General features: G+C 42.2%; 1 protein-coding gene across 1 annotated transcript in view; it reads left to right on the forward strand.

Moving 5' to 3' along the window:
* LOC120023951 (alpha-(1,6)-fucosyltransferase-like) overlaps nt 1-17,456 on the forward strand; it is a 65,123-nt gene that overhangs the window by 8,365 nt on the left and 39,302 nt on the right. The window contains exons 2-3 of the mRNA XM_038968051.1: nt 922-1,043; nt 3,052-3,214. Of these exons, the coding sequence (XP_038823979.1) occupies nt 922-1,043; nt 3,052-3,214 (285 nt within the window). The remainder of the gene's footprint in view (nt 1-921; nt 1,044-3,051; nt 3,215-17,456) is intronic.

Below are 17,456 nucleotides of genomic sequence, written 5' to 3' on the forward strand. Positions count from 1 at the left end.
TAATGGTAATGACCTCCATCTCATCTGTTCCATGTTTTATGGATTACATTTTATTTGAACTATTAGTTCCTTATTATAGTTCCTTACTCATGATGATGAATTTGTGTGTACCCCTTTAAGAAAGTAAGATAATTGTTTAATGGTTTGGGCGACAGACACGCGGTTATCTGCGTTGAAACTGGAAAGATCCAACCATAGACACAAATCCACGCTCCGTTTGTTTCTATGTCTTAGGATGTGGTACAGCTAATTCTAATCAGACATGCCTATGCTAATGGTTCTCACAGGTGAAGTAAAATTAAATAAATTACATTGCTCATGATGTGCGCCCCTCCGATAATACAATTGTGACAACAGCCTGAGTTTACTGGTCTTGAAACAACGATACAGATGTAACCATGTGCCATTTCATTTATTATCCGAGCGTCACTGGTGCTCCCAAGTCAGAATTCCCTGTGCGTTCAACAGGTCACGTTTAGAAGTGAGTGTTCCAAAAAATGTACACGATTAGGAAAAGTTTCACGGCACACCGGTTGAAAACCACTGCATTATACTTTACAAATACTCATTAGTGAGAAGCGAGCAATGTAGGCTACATTTTAAATGGGCTGAAAGGCGGCCTGAACGTAATTTAAATTGTAATTAGCAATTAAGCTTTGCGAGATTTTCAGCTGCAAATTTGCTAAGCTCACTGAAATACTGTGCTATTGAACACTCTTTGATGCATGCTCACATTTAATCAAGACAGCCACAAAGAGCTACACACACACACACACACACACACACACACACACACCTACACTGTGCAAGAGCTGTAACTCATATACTAACCCAGCTGAGAAAGATGATGAAAAACAAACACACGCACATCCACACACTCCCATACCCATTGCTCTCTCTCACCCTCATCTCTTGTTGTAGGATACCTGAGGGCAAAGTAGAAGAGGGAGGGGCCCTGGCTGTGGGGAGACTACGCTCCCTGGAGGACCAGCTGACCAGAGCCAAGCAGAAGATCCACAGCTTCCAGAGACTGACCGGAGATGGTGAGCAGAACATGGGAAGGACATGTCGGGGGAGAGAAGAGCTGTGGGAGAGTCCCAGATAGCACAGGGTGACCAGGTGGAACTGTACCTATAGGATCAGTTGGAATGAAGTCAGATAGGTCAGGCTAATCCAATGCTATGCTAGCAGCTAAACTCAGCTGACAGGAAAAATGTGTGTGTGTGTGTGTGTGTGGTGTGTATGCTTTTTTAAAGCTTGCATCTGTGTGTGTCTAAAAAGTGAGCGTCAGGAGGGTAGGGTAGTTGCTAGGTGAGTGGGTAAACGTGGGAATGGAATAGAATTAGTGTGAGAGAGAGAGAGCAACACAACAATTTTGAAGCAAAAGAAGAAAATCCAATATCTGGGCGAAAAAACCCTTTGTGCCATATTAGCTGCAAAATATGTAGCTTCCTGCCACACCCGTAGGGACAGCCAGTGGAACGACCAACCAGAGCAATAACATTTCTACCATTTTCTTTCTCACTATTTCATTATTGTCCTCATTCATTTCTTACTGTAGTGTCCTGTTAAATGTTACTACTCACTGAGTATTATTATTTTTCCTATTATGATCTGTCTGCGTCATCATTGATTCTATATGTGTCCATATGTTTGCTTTGGCAATGTATGTGGAAACACTTTTCAATTACTATACAAAATTATTGCAACCAATAGAATGTTATATACAGTATATGGGGGATACAATCTTCCCAGCTCTGCAGATTTTGCTGTGAGGAGGCAGAGTCATTAGATCATTTATTTTTGGTATTGTCTGTATGTAGCTCGTTTTTGGTCACAGGTCCAGGAATGGTTGAAGAATTGCAACATTTGCCTAGAACTAATGCTGCAGATAGCAATAGTGGGTGATTTGAAAAGCCATAGTCAATCAATCAATAATATAATTATTATTTTAGCAAAAATGTTTATTTTTAATTTACAATCTGTAGAAGCTATGAGAATAGAAAGGTTCAGTACTTTTGTGAAGCATCACAGCACAGTTGAAAAATATATGGCAAATATAAATCCAAAATGGATGGTGTTAAGAGATAGATGGGAGGGGTTGAATGGAGCTGAAGGGTGGGACTAATAACAAGATAACCAATGTAAAACATACGGGGTCTGTAAAATGTATATAAATCAAACTGGAAGGACATCAGAAATAGAGGAAGGACTAAAAACAAAGAAAATATAACTATTGTAAAATAGATTGTGTCTGTAAAATGTGTATAATATGTATAAACTGAAGGTAGAAGCCTAAGTGTTATTGTTTATTAGTTTACTCCAATTGGGGGAAGGGTGGTAGGGTTTGGGGGGAATAATAAAGGTATATTAAAAACAAGTATATCTATATAGGTATGTGAATGTATATATATGTATATATATTTACCCAAAAATTATATGGGGGATTGGAAATGATGCAGACAATTATATTGATGGAAGCAACAAACTTTCCCTTAAATGTAATAGAGAGAAAGAGACTGGAGGACAGGGCTCTTGTTTTCTGCAGAGAGAGAGAGAGAGAGAGAGAGAGAGAGAGAGAGAGAGAGAGAGAGAGAGAGAGAGAGAGAGAGAGAGAGAGAGAGAGAGAGAGAGAGAGAGAGAGAGAGAGAGAGAGAGAGAGAGAGAGAGAGAGAGAGAGAGAGAGAGAGAGAGAGAGAGAGAGAGAGAGAGAGAGAGAGAGAGAGAGAGAGAGAGAGAGAGAGAGAGAGAGAGAGAGAGAGAGAGAGAGAGAGAGAGAGAGAGAGAGAGAGAGAGAGAGAGAGAGAGAGAGAGAGAGAGAGAGAGAGAGAGAGAGAGAGAGAGAAAACAGATGTGCTAAAACTGCTCTGATCAAAGAAACCCCTTGGGAGGGAGGTTGAGAGGCAGGGATTGAGAAAGCAGACGATCCAGTATGTTCCTGAAGCTACCATGTGTTCAATGACAATTCCACCTGTGCTTTATGCTCATAATAGTTGTTCTATCCCCCTCCCTCCTTCCCCTCTTCCCTCCACCATCCCCACCACCCCTCAGGTCCAGGCCCCACCCAGGAGGAGCTGAGGCGGAGGGTAGAGAACGGTGTGAGGGAGCTCTGGTACTTTGTCCGCAGCGAGGTGAAGAGCCTGGGCCATGTGGAGGCCGGGGAGAGGCCCAGACAGGCTGACACCCTGCTACAAGACCTGGGACACCAACAGAGGTCAGAGACACACACAGACAGATACACACACACACACATACAGTACATAAACATGCACGCATGCACACACACTGCAATAACATTTGATTTGATTTCACCTCTTAAAAGCCTTCCACAGGCTGGCCTCCCATCCCGCCACACACACAGAAACAACAGAAACACGCACACACACTTTTCCTTTCCAGTCCTCTCTTCCAGCGGCTCTCCCTTCTTTTGTGTTGGCATTGAGCTCACCGAGAGCAGGGAGCGGTTGAGACATAAGACACACGTTCACGTAGTTGATGGACCCTGTAAGACTGCAGTGCCCCCCAGCCCTCTCTCCCCTGCTCCCCCCCTCCTTTTCTCTGCCTCCTTGTTGATTTATTGGGTACTTGTAAATGGGGCAATAATTGCCCACCAATTGGAGCGGGTAATCAGTACTCAGGGCTGCTCAGCTCAGCCGCCTGTCAACCCCTGTCTCCAGCCTGCAGCTTCAAAAGTCTGCATCTGCAGCAAGCGCCGGGCAGAGGAAGCCCCCACACGGAAAAGGAGACGGAGCACGCATACAGAAAGACACACATACACACACACACACAGACACACGCACGTATACAACCAACAAAAGAAGCCCCCCTCTCGTCTCCCAAAGCCCACAGGGTCTGTCTGCCTATTCTCCCACATTGTAAAAAAAAATCTTTCAACTGAATATTATTAAGTAATTGTTTTGTTTTGTTTACTCAACTCTTCGGTCAAAGTGTTACTTGAATTTAAAATGTTTAGTTGGCCCAAGTATAGCTCCAACATGAGAAAACTTCAAATGTGTTTTCTCAAATTGTCTCATATGTTCATTCAACTAGAAATTATTATTTGGGCATCATAACAAAAAAATGGTTAGGAACGAGTTACACAGGAAAAGGCGAAGCGATTTATCCATAGTGCACCTTTAATCTGTTCTTTAAAGGTTCCCAGAATGTTGTGAGAACATTGTGGGGACGTCACATTGTGGGGACAAAGATATGTTCCCAAAACAGTTGTGCGGATGATTCTACAATATTTATTTTAAGGTGCAAAAAAGATTCCCCTGATGTTGCACGAACGTTCCTAGAACACATTTTGTCTGTTCTTTAAAGGTTCCCAGAATGTTTCATTAGGTTGCGGGAACAGTCTGGTGGGAACATTGTTGGGACATCACAAAAGATATGTTCCCAAAACACCAAAACTCTCCAGTTGTGCGAATGATTCTTTATTTTATGATGCAAAAAACATTCACCTGAAATAATGTGGATAATTCGGAGTAATCCCAATATCATATACATTGAGTATACAAAACATTAAGAACACCTGCTCTTTCCATGACATAGACTGATCAGGTGAATCCAGGTGTTAGCTTTGATCCCTTATTGATGTCACTTGCTAAATCCACTTCAATCAGTGTAGATGAAGGGGAGGAGACCGGCTAAAGAAGGATTTTTAAGCCTTGAGACAATTGAGACATGGATTGTGTGTGTGTGCCATTCAGAGGGTGAATAGGCAAGAAAAAATATTTAAGTACCTTTGAATGGGGCATAGTAATAGGTGCTAGAAGCACCGGTTTGTGTCATGAACTGTAAAGCTGCTAGTTTTTTCCCCGCTTAATTATCAGTTTCCTGTGTGTATCAAAATGGTCCACCACTCAAAGGGCATCCAGCCAACTTTACACAACTATGGGAAGCATTGGAGTCAACATGGGCCAGCATCCCTGTGGAACGCTTTCAACACCTTGTAAAGTCAATGGCGAATTGAGGCTGTTCTGATGACAAGGGGGGGGGTGTTCCTAATGTTTGGTATACTGAGTCTGTCTAAAAGACACTTTTGGATTCAGAATTTGTCAGGATATGGTGCTTATCTACAAAACTCAAAATATGCATTGGAAATGTTCTGTATTCTGTAGAATATATATTTTCAAAAAAATGTGTCATGTAAATATACACTGCTCAAAAAAATAAAGGGAACACTTAAACAACACAATGTAACTCCAAGTCAATCACACTTCTGTGAAATCAAACTGTCCACTTAGGAAGCAACACTGATTGACAATAAATTTCACATGCTGTTGTGCAAACGGAATAGACAAAAGGTGGAAATTATAGGCAATTAGCAAGACACCCCCAATAAAGGAGTGGTTCTGCAGGTAGTGACCACAGACCACTTCTCAGTTCCTATGCTTCCTGGCTGATGTTTTGGTCACTTTTGAATGCTGGGGGTGCTTTCACTCTAGTGGTAGCATGAGACGGAGTCTACAACCCACACAAGTGGCTCAGGTAGTGCAGCTCATCCAGGATGGCACATCAATGCGAGCTGTGGCAAGAAGGTTTGCTGTGTCTGTCAGCGTAGTGTCCAGAGCATGGAGGCGCTACCAGGAAACAGGCCAGTACATCAGGAGACGTGATGACAGTACTGTGACAGTAAAGAAGTACTGTGCAGCCGTCTTCATCGAACTGGCAAAGGCTTTCGACTCTGTCAATCACCATATTCTTATCAGCAGACTCAGTAGCCTCGGTTTTTCTAATGACTGCCTTGCCTGGTTCACCAACTACTTCGCAGACAGAGTTCAGTGTGTCAAATCGGAGGGCATGTTGTCCGGTCCTCTGGCAGTCTCTATGGGGTTACCACAGGGTTAAATTCTCGGGCCGACTCTTTTCTCTGTATATATCAATGATGTTGCTCTTGCTGCGGGCAATTCCCTGATCCACCTCTACGCAGACGACACCATTCTGTATACTTCTGGCCCTTCCTTGGACACTGTGCTATCTAACCTCCAAACGAGCTTCAATGCCATACAACACTCCTTCCGTGGCCTCCAACTGCTCTTAAACGCTAGTAAAACCAAATGCATGCTTTTCAACCGGTCGCTGCCTGCACCCGCACGCCCGACTAGCATCACCACCCTGGATGGTTCCGACCTAGAATATGTGGACATCTATAAGTACCTAGGTGTCTGGCTAGACTGCAAACTCTCCTTCCAGACTCATATCAAACATCTCCAATCCAAAATCAAATCGAGAGTCGGCTTTCTATTTCGCAACAAAGCCTCCTTCACTCACGCCGCCAAACTTACCCTAGTAAAACGGACTATCCTACCGATCCTCGACTTCGGCGATGTCATCTACAAAATAGCTTCCAATACTCTACTCAGCAAACTGGATGCAGTTTATCACAGTGCCATCCGTTTTGTTACTAAAGCACCTTATACCACCCACCACTGCGACCTGTATGCTCTAGTCGGCTGGCCCTCGCTGCATGTTCGTCGTCAGACCCACTGGCTCCAGGTCATCTACAAGGCTATGCTAGGTAAAGCGCCGCCTTATCTCAATTCACTGGTCACGATGGCAACACCCACCCGTAGCACGCGCTCCAGCAGGTGTATCTCACTGATCATCCCTAAAGCCAAAACCTCATTTGGCCGCCTTTCCTTCCAGTTCTCTGCCTGCGACTGGAACGAATTGCAAAAATCTCTGAAGTTGGAGACTTTTATCTCCCTCAACAACTTTAAACATCTGCTATCTGAGCAGCTAACCGATCGCTGCAGCTGTACATAGTCCATCGGTATATTGCCCACCCAATTTACCTACCTCATCCCCATACTGTTTTTATTTATTTACTTTTCTGCTCTTTTGCACACCAGTATCTCTATTTGCACATGATCATCTGATGATTTATCATCCCAGTGTTAATCTGCTAAATTGTAATTATCTGCTCCTATGGCCTATTTATTGCCTACCTCCTCATGCCTTTTGCACACATTGTATATAGATTCTCTTTTTTTTTTTTCCCTACTATGTTATTGACTTGTTTATTGTTTACTCCATGTGTAACTCTGTGTTGTCTGTTCACACTGCTATGCTTTATCTTGGCCAGGTCGCAGTTGAAAATGAGAACTTGTTCTCAACTAGCCTACCTGGTTAAATAAAGGTGAAAAAAATAAAAAATAAAATAAAAAAAACTATAATGTTGGCACCGTTATGATTGCGACAGCGTTAACACGCTGTTTTGAGACAAGTGTTGGAAATCGTCTTGATAAATCAATCAAGGTCAGAGTCTCAGTTTGAATATTTGTTTACAATTAGGGTGGCAAAATGTTAGCCGAATTGAGGTGAGTGTACCTGACGATAATCTTTAGTCTAGTTTTCTTGTCTAACTGTGTAATCCGAAAATCTTGCTAGCATGTTATGTAATGTAGCCTACGCTAGCCTAGTATAGCAGGTGGATAATTTAGCTTTTGACTCACGTAGTAGCCTATAGGGGCTATATCCCAACGAAAAGCCCTTGACTTGTCTGATAATCAATCAATGTGACTTTGTTTCACTGAATCTCCGTCTGTATATTTGGTTATTTGATCTCTGGCTATGCAAAAAAGTGGAGGTGGCAACTCGTCTATTAGTTTGCTAATATCTGATCAGACACATTTAGCATTCTATAGCATATACATTTCAATCACAGAAACAAACAAACAAACATAGATAAAAATCGATCACATGTACCACCGCATCAAATCCTAATGACAATCACATTCCTCAGTAATATGTGAGTCAACCAACTAAACTCCTCCAAGGGAACAAGATCATGGTGCTTCAAGCTGGTCTGGAGAGAATTCCAAGACCACGGAGCTGAGTAGCTAAAACGCTTTTTGCCGTGATCCGTTCTGATTTTAGGAACCGTTATAAGTAAGTAGGAGTGAGACCATAACTGATATATATTTTCTGACCTTATCAAAGAATAACAGAGATAAAGTGGCAGTTTTCCCAAAATGGCCTTAGGCTTCAACATTGGTGTACTATGATCTATGTACTGTAGAGTAAACGAAGACCAGCCAACAGCACTATAGAGATCACAGTGGTGTGTCAAAAGCTTTTGGTTGGTAATAAACCTAAGAGCTGCGTGAAACACATAATCAAGTGCCTTCAGGGTAGTGCTTGAGGTCTGCATATAAATGACATCACTGTAGTCCAAGACAGAGAGGAATGTACACCGTAGCAGCTCTTTCTGGCCTCCAAAGAAAAAAGAGCCTCATACCAGTAATAAAACCTGTTCTCAACCTGATCTTCTTTACCAGGTTCTCAAGATGAGTAGCTTTGCTTTGCTTCTTGCTATATGGAATTCCCTTCCAAGGTAGTAATGACATGGTTTTCAGAGTGTTTAGTATTGGAAATTAACATGTATTTTGTTTTAGAGGAATTCAGAACAAGCTTCAAGTTGTATAGATTATTTTTGGATGTTAAAAGCAGTTTAGGATTTTTCAAAAGCCAAAATCAAACTGCTGCAACTTGAATAGAGGCAGTGTCGTTCGCGTTAAACATCTACATCCACTGTCTCAACATGTCTCCCAATGTTGTTGATCTAGATAATAAACAACAGGGGACCTAAAATGGATCCTTGAGGCACACCTGAGTGCAGCTCTATGATGTCGGACTTACAACCATCTGCCTTAACACACTGGGTTCTATTTGACAGGTATTTCACAAACCACTCTAGAGCATGACCAGTGAACCCACTTCAGTCTCTGCACCAATACAGTATGGTCCACAGTGTCCCATTCCTTTGACAAATCTATGAACAAATCTGGTACACAATGCAACTTCTTATCCAGAGCACAGTAAATATCATCCAAAACCTTTCAATATTACTATAACAGTGCTGTGGCTTGTCCTGAAACCTGATTGCAAACCACACAAAATATTGTTTTCCTGGAAGTAGGCCTTAAGCTGCTTATTGACTAGGAACTCCAATACTTTTGCCAAAACAGACAATTTAGATATGGGCTTATAGTTATTCAGTAGACTGGGGTCACCTCATTTCAAAATAAGTAGGTAAAATGCTGATTCCCACAACTTGGGGATTTCATGACATTTTATAGTGAGGTTAAATGTGCATGTTTAAGGGGGAGCAATTATGTCTGCGGTTTATTGTAATAGGCGGGGGTCTAGACCATCGGGGCCAGGGGATTTGTTTGACATCAATTTCTTTCACCGCTCTACGCACCTCTGAGACAGAGAAGGAGAACCTGGAGAAGGAGTGGACGGGGGTATCAGGTCATTTCGCAGGGGACTCATTTTGACTTTTAACCCTATCAAATAATCCACCTGCATCAAGAAAATGCTGATTAAAACACTAGAGATGTTCTCAGTCACCACCTACCAGCAGTTGTTTAGAAAGCTGTGCATCTATTTTGAAGGATTATTCCGATTATCAGCAGTAGATTTGAGGTAGTTGTCTGCTTTCAGCTTTCGGGGTCAAAGCCACACCCTGATTCCAAACGCGTTTAAAAGCCATCCAATCTTCAGCCAGATCAGACCTTCTTGCTTTAGCCCACACAGCATTCCATTTCCTTATGATTTCAGCTAGTTCATCTGAGAACCAGGGTTGTCTCTGCCCTTAATTCGGTATTGTTTGAAAGGGGCATGCTTGTTGCATACATCCTGGAATGCTTTGTGGAAGTAAGAATAGGCTAATTCAACACTAGGGATGAATTCAACTCAAAATGTAAAAAACTCTGAATATCAAGCTGCTTCCAGTTCGTTTCGTGATGATACGTGGAGGTAATTGTAGCAAAATAATGGCAAGTCTATGGGGAAAACACTTAAAGTTCTTCGCATTTAAGAGGCATCAGGCCCTAAAAGCATTATCCTCATTGTAAGGTTCAAGGGTAGACAATAGCAACAATAGCAACATGTTCGTTTGTGGCTGATCAATCAATGTGAGAAATAACCATAAAAAGTTTTCTAAGACTAAAATAATATGCTTATGATGTTGTACTTCTCATAAATAGGCCTAAGCTACGGTACATAAGCTACAATGAAATACCAGTAAAGACCAAGTACACTGTAAAACCGAATAAGTTAGCAGAACTCAATACATTTGTGGCAACTAATTGCTTCGTTTTTGTTGTTATTATGAAACTTAAAAGTATTGATTGGGGCGGCAGGTAGCCTAGTGGTTAGAGCGTTGGACTAGTAACCAAAATGTTGCAAGATTGAATCCCTGAGCTGACAAGGTAAAAATCTGTCATTCTGCCCCTGAACAAGTCAGTTAACCCAATGTTCCTAGACTGTCATTGAGAATAAGAATTTGTTCTTAACTGACTTTCTTAGTTAAATAAAGGTAAAAAAATAAATAAACAGTACTCAATAATTTCTGTTAATTAATATACATTTTTGATTACAGGTAGCTTAGTTAAAGTAATTAGAATGAACTTTATTACTATGATCTAAAATAACTTAAAATATATATATATCGATTTAACTCATTATGTTTAAGTAAACGTAACACACCACTTTCAAGTAGTTTTTCTACAAACATGTTTTATGAACTTAATATTTTAGTGAAATGCTTACTTCCTAGCCATTAACCTGTAATCAATTATTGTAAGTTGCAACAACTAATATGCAAATTAAAAACTAGAACTTACTTAAATCAAAAGGTAGTTGTGCATCTAATCAAAAACTTTGTGCCAACTGATTGCGTAGGTTTTCTTTAGTAGCACTGACTCAAACAAAATAATTGCAATGTGAAAAAAAAAACATGTACAAATGAATGCTTTTAAACCAGGAATAATACGGACTTATTGTTGCAGTAACAATAACAATCAGAGTACATTTAAAGAGAATACAGTAAAAGGTTTACATGTTAGAGAACATAGTGCGGTTCCACAATTAAAGAGCACAGATTGGGGTCAATGTGGCAATGTCTCAGTGGAGGTCAGGTTTGGGTCAGTCATTTCCAATTCAGTCGATTTGGTAAGTAAACTGATATTCTAATATTTTCCTCATTGCCTCCTTTGAGGAAAATATTCGAATTTCAGTTCACTTCCTGGATTGACTGAATTTAAAATGTAATTGACCCGACCCTGACATCCACTGAGACATTGCCCCATATGTAAGCCCCAAAATCAACTTGTCAGTGCTAGGCCTATTCAAGTGCTGTGTTAATAACGGTGGACAACATGCTAATTATCTCAACGCATTTGAGCAAGGAAATAATAAGTTAAGGAAAATGGCAGATCTAAGAAGCACCATGACCTACAATTATTAGCCTACATACTGCAAAGGTTCACTTTTAAAGAGAACACATTACAGTAGCACTTCCACCATGGTTAGGGTCAATTCCTTTTCAATTCAGGAAGTAAACTAAAATTTCAATATCAATTCCAATTTTTCTCATTGCCTCCTATAAAATGAAATTAGAACTGGAATTTCAGTTCACTTCCTGAATTGAAATGGAATTGACCCCAACCCTGGTAGAGGAGCTACTGTTGTTGTAACTTTAATGTGTTACAGAGTTAATGTTTAAGTTAATTCATTGAGCTGTATCTAAAGATATTTCTTTACAGTTATTTACATATGTAATTGTATTGGTTAGTATTGAATTACACTTTTGACTGCAAGTTCCAGAATGCCTTGCGACAGGAAGTAGAGAGTGAACGCGCTAGTTAAGTGCAATTAACAGGTGATTTATGGCTCCTTTCCGCTAGCATCTTGCTGGCATTGCTCTGTAGAATCTAAAGTTTGTTAAATGTAACGTGATCAAGTATTATTACTTGATAAAGAACAAGTGATAAGTGACAACAAGTGATAAAGAAAAACCAGGATCTCAATCCACTACCAGCACGGGTGAGTGACGCTAATTCAAACAGATCACAGAGACAATCAGTAAGGTTACCAAAGTTGATTATTGAGAAATTCTATGGAGATGTCAGTATGTGGCAGGAGTTTTGGAGTCAGTATGAGACTGCTATTCACAACAATGATTCACTGTGTAATAAAGAGAAGTTTACCTATCTGAAAACATATCTCACTGGACCAGCTGCAAAGGCAGTAGCAGGACTGATGTTAACAGACAGTAACTATGATGATGCAATCGCTTTGCTTAAGAGCAGATTTGGAAGGAAAGATCTTGTGATTAGTGCTCATATGTCAAAGCTGCTGAATCTCACTCCTGTGAAGAAATCCTCTGATCTAAATGCATTGAGGCAGCTATATGATGAATGTGAAATTCAGATTAGGAGCCTGGAATCACTGGGTGTAGTGTCAGAAACCTATGGAAGCCTACTATGCCCAATCTTACTGCAGATGATTCCAGAGGACATAGCTCTTGACTATAGTCGTCAGAGGGGAGTAGATGATGAATGGAAGGTGTCTGAGATTATCAGTTTCCTACAGAAAGAGGTTCAGAGCAGGGAGAGAGCACTACAAATGACAAGATCATGCAACCAACAGAAAGAGAGCAAACCATGGAACAAGTCATGCTTCTCCAATGAAATGAAAACAAAAGGACCCAACATGCCCTCTGCTGCAGCACTGCATACAGCCAGCCAGAAGGAACAAAACTGTCTATTCTGTGACAGTGCAGACCACAAATCAGAAAACTGCCCTGACCACAATATTGCTACACGCAAAGAGAAACTAAAGAAAATGGGAAGATGCTTTGTATGTTTAGGACAGAAACACATAGCAAAATTCTGTAAAGTCAAAGATGTGTCATGTGCAACATGTGGAAGCAGACATCACGTTGCTGTGTGTACCAGTAAGAGGAGTGAGGTGCAACCCCCCTACTGTTTCTGTAGATGCTGTTGTTTCCTCAGTTATTCCCCATTCAGTGAAGATGAAACCAGATGGACAGAACACTGTGTTGCTACAAACGGAAAAGGCATGGGTAGAAGGCCCATCGGGCAGGAAGATAGCTCGTTGCTTACTAGATGGAGGCAGTCAGAGAAGCTTCATACATGAAAACCTTGTGAAGGGCTTGAAGCTACCAGTAATCAGACAAGAGGCACTCCCTCTTCACACGTTTGGCTCCTCTGCCCCAGCAACGTCCCAACGCAACACAGTGAAAGTCATCTTGGAAAATGTCTGGGACAAACAGCAGAGAATAGAGATAGAGGCAATTGAAACCCCACATGTGTGCACAGCTGTGATGAAGGTTCCTGGTGAACAGATTCGACATGAGCTCAATAGAAAGGGACTGCAGCTCGCAGACTTTCCAAGAGATGACAATGATCCTGAACTCTCTGTCCTGATAGGAGCAGACTACTACTGGCAGATAGTATCAGGCAGAGTGGAGCGACTGACGGAGACGCTGGTTGCTTTAGAGAGCACCTTTGGATGGTCGGTGCAGGGACCCGTGTTCATGTCAAGTGTCGCCGAGGCAACTTGCATGTTCATCCCACTTGATGAAGACACACTAGTCTCCAAACAACTGCATGCATTCTGGGAGCTTGAGTCTCTGGGTATTATAAGCGAGAAAACACAGAACCCAGCGGAAAACGAGGCTCTACAGAGGTTCGAGGAAACAACCACCTTCAAAGATGGGCGATACCATGTGGAGTTGCCATGGAAACAAGAAATGCCAGAACTCCAAGACAACTATAGAATCGCCAAGAAACGGTTTGAAGGTCTGAAGAAAAGACTGAAGAAGGATGTGACGTTTTACAGCAGATACAATGAAGTAGTAGAGGACTACTTACAACAAGATATGGCAGAGGACGTACCCAAGGACAACGCATCAAGTGCAGACAACGTAAAATACTACTTACCTCACCATGCAGTACTCCGAGAAGATAAGGTGACAACAAAACTGAGAGTGGTGTTTGATGCCTCGTCCCATGAAGATGGCTGTCCATCCCTCAATGACTGTCTACTCACAGGACCGAACCTGAATCCGAATCTGCTCAGCGTTCTGATAAAGTTCAGACTACATGAGATCGCATTCATGGCAGACATCAAGAAAGCTTTCCTGCAGATATCCCTAGCAGAGAGAGACAGAGACGCCGTGAGATTTCTATGGCTCACAGGCCCACCAAGGGGAGAAAATGAAGAGGAGCTGCGTGTGCTGAGGATGAAAAGAGTGGTATTTGGAGCTTCCCCAAGTCCATTTTTGCTGGCAGCTACAATCAGGAAGCACCTAAAACAATATGAAACAGAACAACCAGAAGTTGTAGAGATACTGAGAGAGTCACTCTATGTAGATGATTTCATTGCAAGTTCACGCAATGTTGAAGAGGCTTACCTTGTGACAACAACAGCAAAGCGAATGCTGTCGATTGCAGGCATGGACCTCTGCAAGTGGATGACCAACTCTCCTGAATTGAAAACAAAATGGGAGGAGAGTACGACAACTGACCACCCGTTGACGCTAGAAACACAAGGATTAGTGCTGAAGGTTTTAGGTTTAGTATGGAGACCGGAAACAGATTACTTTGTGTTTGACCTCAGGCCGCTACTGAGCATTCTAAAGCAAAAGGAAAACACAAAGAGAAGTGTTCTGCAGTCGTCTGCATGTATCTTCGACCCTCTTGGTTTCTTAACTCCCTTCACCATCAGGATCAAGTGCATGTTCCAGGAAATGTGGGAGAGGGGACTCAGCTGGGATGAAGTATTACCACCTGATCTGACACGAGAATGGCAACAGTGGTGTTCAGAACTACCCCAGTTACACCAGCTCACCATACCAAGGTGGTACAGAACAGACATGCGGCCACAGAATAGCCACACTCTGAAACTACACGTGTTCTGTGATGCAAGTGAAAGGGCTTACAGTGCAGTAGCTTACTTGCAAGGTGAGTCACAAGACAGGGAAACAACAAGTCTAGTCGCATCCAAGTCCAGGGTAGCCCCACTCAAGGAAATGACACTGCCACGCCTGGAGCTCATGGGAGCTGTGATTGGAGCGAGACTAGCAAACAACTTGATGACCACACTGAAAATGGAAGAAAAACAGATCAAAATGTGGACAGACTCGATGATCGTGCTGCATTGGATTTGCAGCTCAGCTCAGAAATGGAAACAGTTTGTTGCGAACAGAGTGACGGAGATCCAGTCCTTGACCAATCCAGAGTCATGGTCACATATTGAAGGGAAAACTAATCCAGCTGACTTCCCTAAAAGAGGACAAACTGTTCAAAACTTGACACAGAGCGAGCTATGGTGGAATGGACCCAGAATTCTGATATCACCCAATCAGTCATAGGAGACTGATGATAACAAGGTTCCAGAAGAGGTAAATGCAGAACTCAAGTCCAGTTGCCAGGTTGCTGTACAACTCGCAGCAAACAACACAGACATCACTGAACCTGTGTTGGAGCTTGAAAGGTACAGCAAACTGAAAAGAGTGTTCAGAGTCACCGCCTGGATAAAGAGATTCATGGCCAATGCTCGTACAAACATAAAGATACAAGGTGAACTGACTGCTGACGAACTGTTCGATGCAGAAAAGTACTGGATTAAGGTAACACAACAACAGAGTTTTGGACAGGAGATCAAACTACTGAAGGCAGGAAAAAGCCTAAACAATGACTGTAAAATCAGAGAACTGAAACCGTTCCTGGACGAACATGAACTACTCAGTGTAGGAGGAAGACTGCAACAGTCCAGCTTCACATTCAGAGAGCAGCACCCATGGGTTCTGCCCAACAAGTACAGATACTCAGAAATGCTGATACAGTACCACCATGAGAAGGTGATGCATTCTGGAGCAAGAGACACTCTAGTACAAATCAGAGAGCGATACTGGATCTTGCGTGCTAGGCAGCTAGTCAAGAGCACAGTGGCAAGATGTATAGTGTGCAAAAGATTCAAGGCAAGAGCCGGACAGCAGGTCACTGCGCCTTTACCAAAAGACAGAATAACTGAATCGCCACCATTTGAAGTCACAGGTATGGATTTTGCAGGACCGCTCTATGTGAAAGAAAATGGGTCTGTGAAGAAGTCATACATTGCACTGTTCACTTGTGCTGTAACCAGAGCAGTGCATTTGGAACTGGTCTCAGATCAGTCAACAGAGAAATTCATTTTAGCTCTAAAAAGATTAATCTCAAGGAGAGGATTATGCAAGGTAATCTACTCAGACAATGCAAAACGTTCAAGAGAGCTGATCAGGACTTGAAAGAGCTGTGGAAGGCAATCGAAGAGCCCCAACTCTTGGCTTTCTTCTCAGAAAGGGGCATCACCTGGAGGTTCATCGCCGAGCGAGCAGCCTGGTGGGGCGGATTCTGGGAAAGACTTGTCAGGTCAGTGAAAACATGCCTGCGAAAGGTTCTTGGGAGAGCTTCACTCAACTTTGAAGAGATTTGCACAGTCCTGACAGAGGTTGAAGCTATTCTAAATTCTAGGCCTCTGACCTTCGTGCACAATGAAGTGGATGAACCACAACCCCTGACCCCAGCACACTTCCTGGTGGGTAAACGACTAACCTCTTTGCCTCCAAAGCCATTTCCAGCTGACACTCAGCACCCAACGCTAAACAAGGAGGACATGACACGCAGATGGAAGTACAGGCAGAGACTTGTGACCAGCTTCTGGAACAGTTGGCGAAGAGACTACTTGCTGGATCTAAAGTCAGCACACCGCTGTGATACACCACAGCCCACCCCACTGAAAGCGGGTGACGTTGTACTCATAGGAGAAGATAACACACCCAGACAAACCTGGAAACTAGGAAAGATTGAGGAACTGTTTCCAGGCCGAGATGGCCTAGTTAGATCATGTTCAGTTCGTACTGCTTCAGGGACTTTGTTGAGGAGACCTATTCAGTTGATATACTGCCTAGAGATCTAGATGAACACAGTTGTTCATCGGGGGGGGAGGATGTTGTAACTTTAATGTGTTACAGAGTTAATGTTTAAGTTAATTCATTGAGCTGTGTCTAAAGATATTTCTTTACAGTTATTTACATATGTAATTGTATTGGTTGGTATTGAATTACGCTTTTGACTGCAAGTTCCAGAATGCCTTGCGACAGGAAGTAGAGAGTGAACGCGCTAGTTAAGTGCAATTAACAGGTGATTTATGGCTCCTTTCCGCTAGCATCTTGCTGGCATTGCTCTGTAGAATCTAAAGTTTGTTAAATGTAACGTGATCAAGTATTATTACTAAAAGAAGCTTTCATATCAAACCCGACGTCCCGAGTCATTACTTTGAAGATAGTTATTCTATAACTGTAATGATAATTCGGGGGTAAGAGAAAGTGTCTTTTGTGGTTCCTTTCATTTAAAAAAATGCAACAATGTCAACAAATAGTTGGGATTTATAGCAGGATTTTCTGAATGAACTCGAACGTGTTGGACAGTTCTTTCGGGTAACTGAGAGCATAAATCAGACCAAACATTACCCAGGAAAGCATCCGGCGGTCTGGGGAGGTCAATCACCACAACTTCACTCTCCAGGACAACAGAGATCTTGACCGGATTGTAGTGGACTGGATTTTCTGTGTTGTCACCAACGATTGTCAGCAG

Source organism: Salvelinus namaycush, chromosome 29 (genome assembly GCF_016432855.1).
Source record: "Salvelinus namaycush isolate Seneca chromosome 29, SaNama_1.0, whole genome shotgun sequence".
NCBI classification, from domain to species: domain Eukaryota; kingdom Metazoa; phylum Chordata; class Actinopteri; order Salmoniformes; family Salmonidae; genus Salvelinus; species Salvelinus namaycush.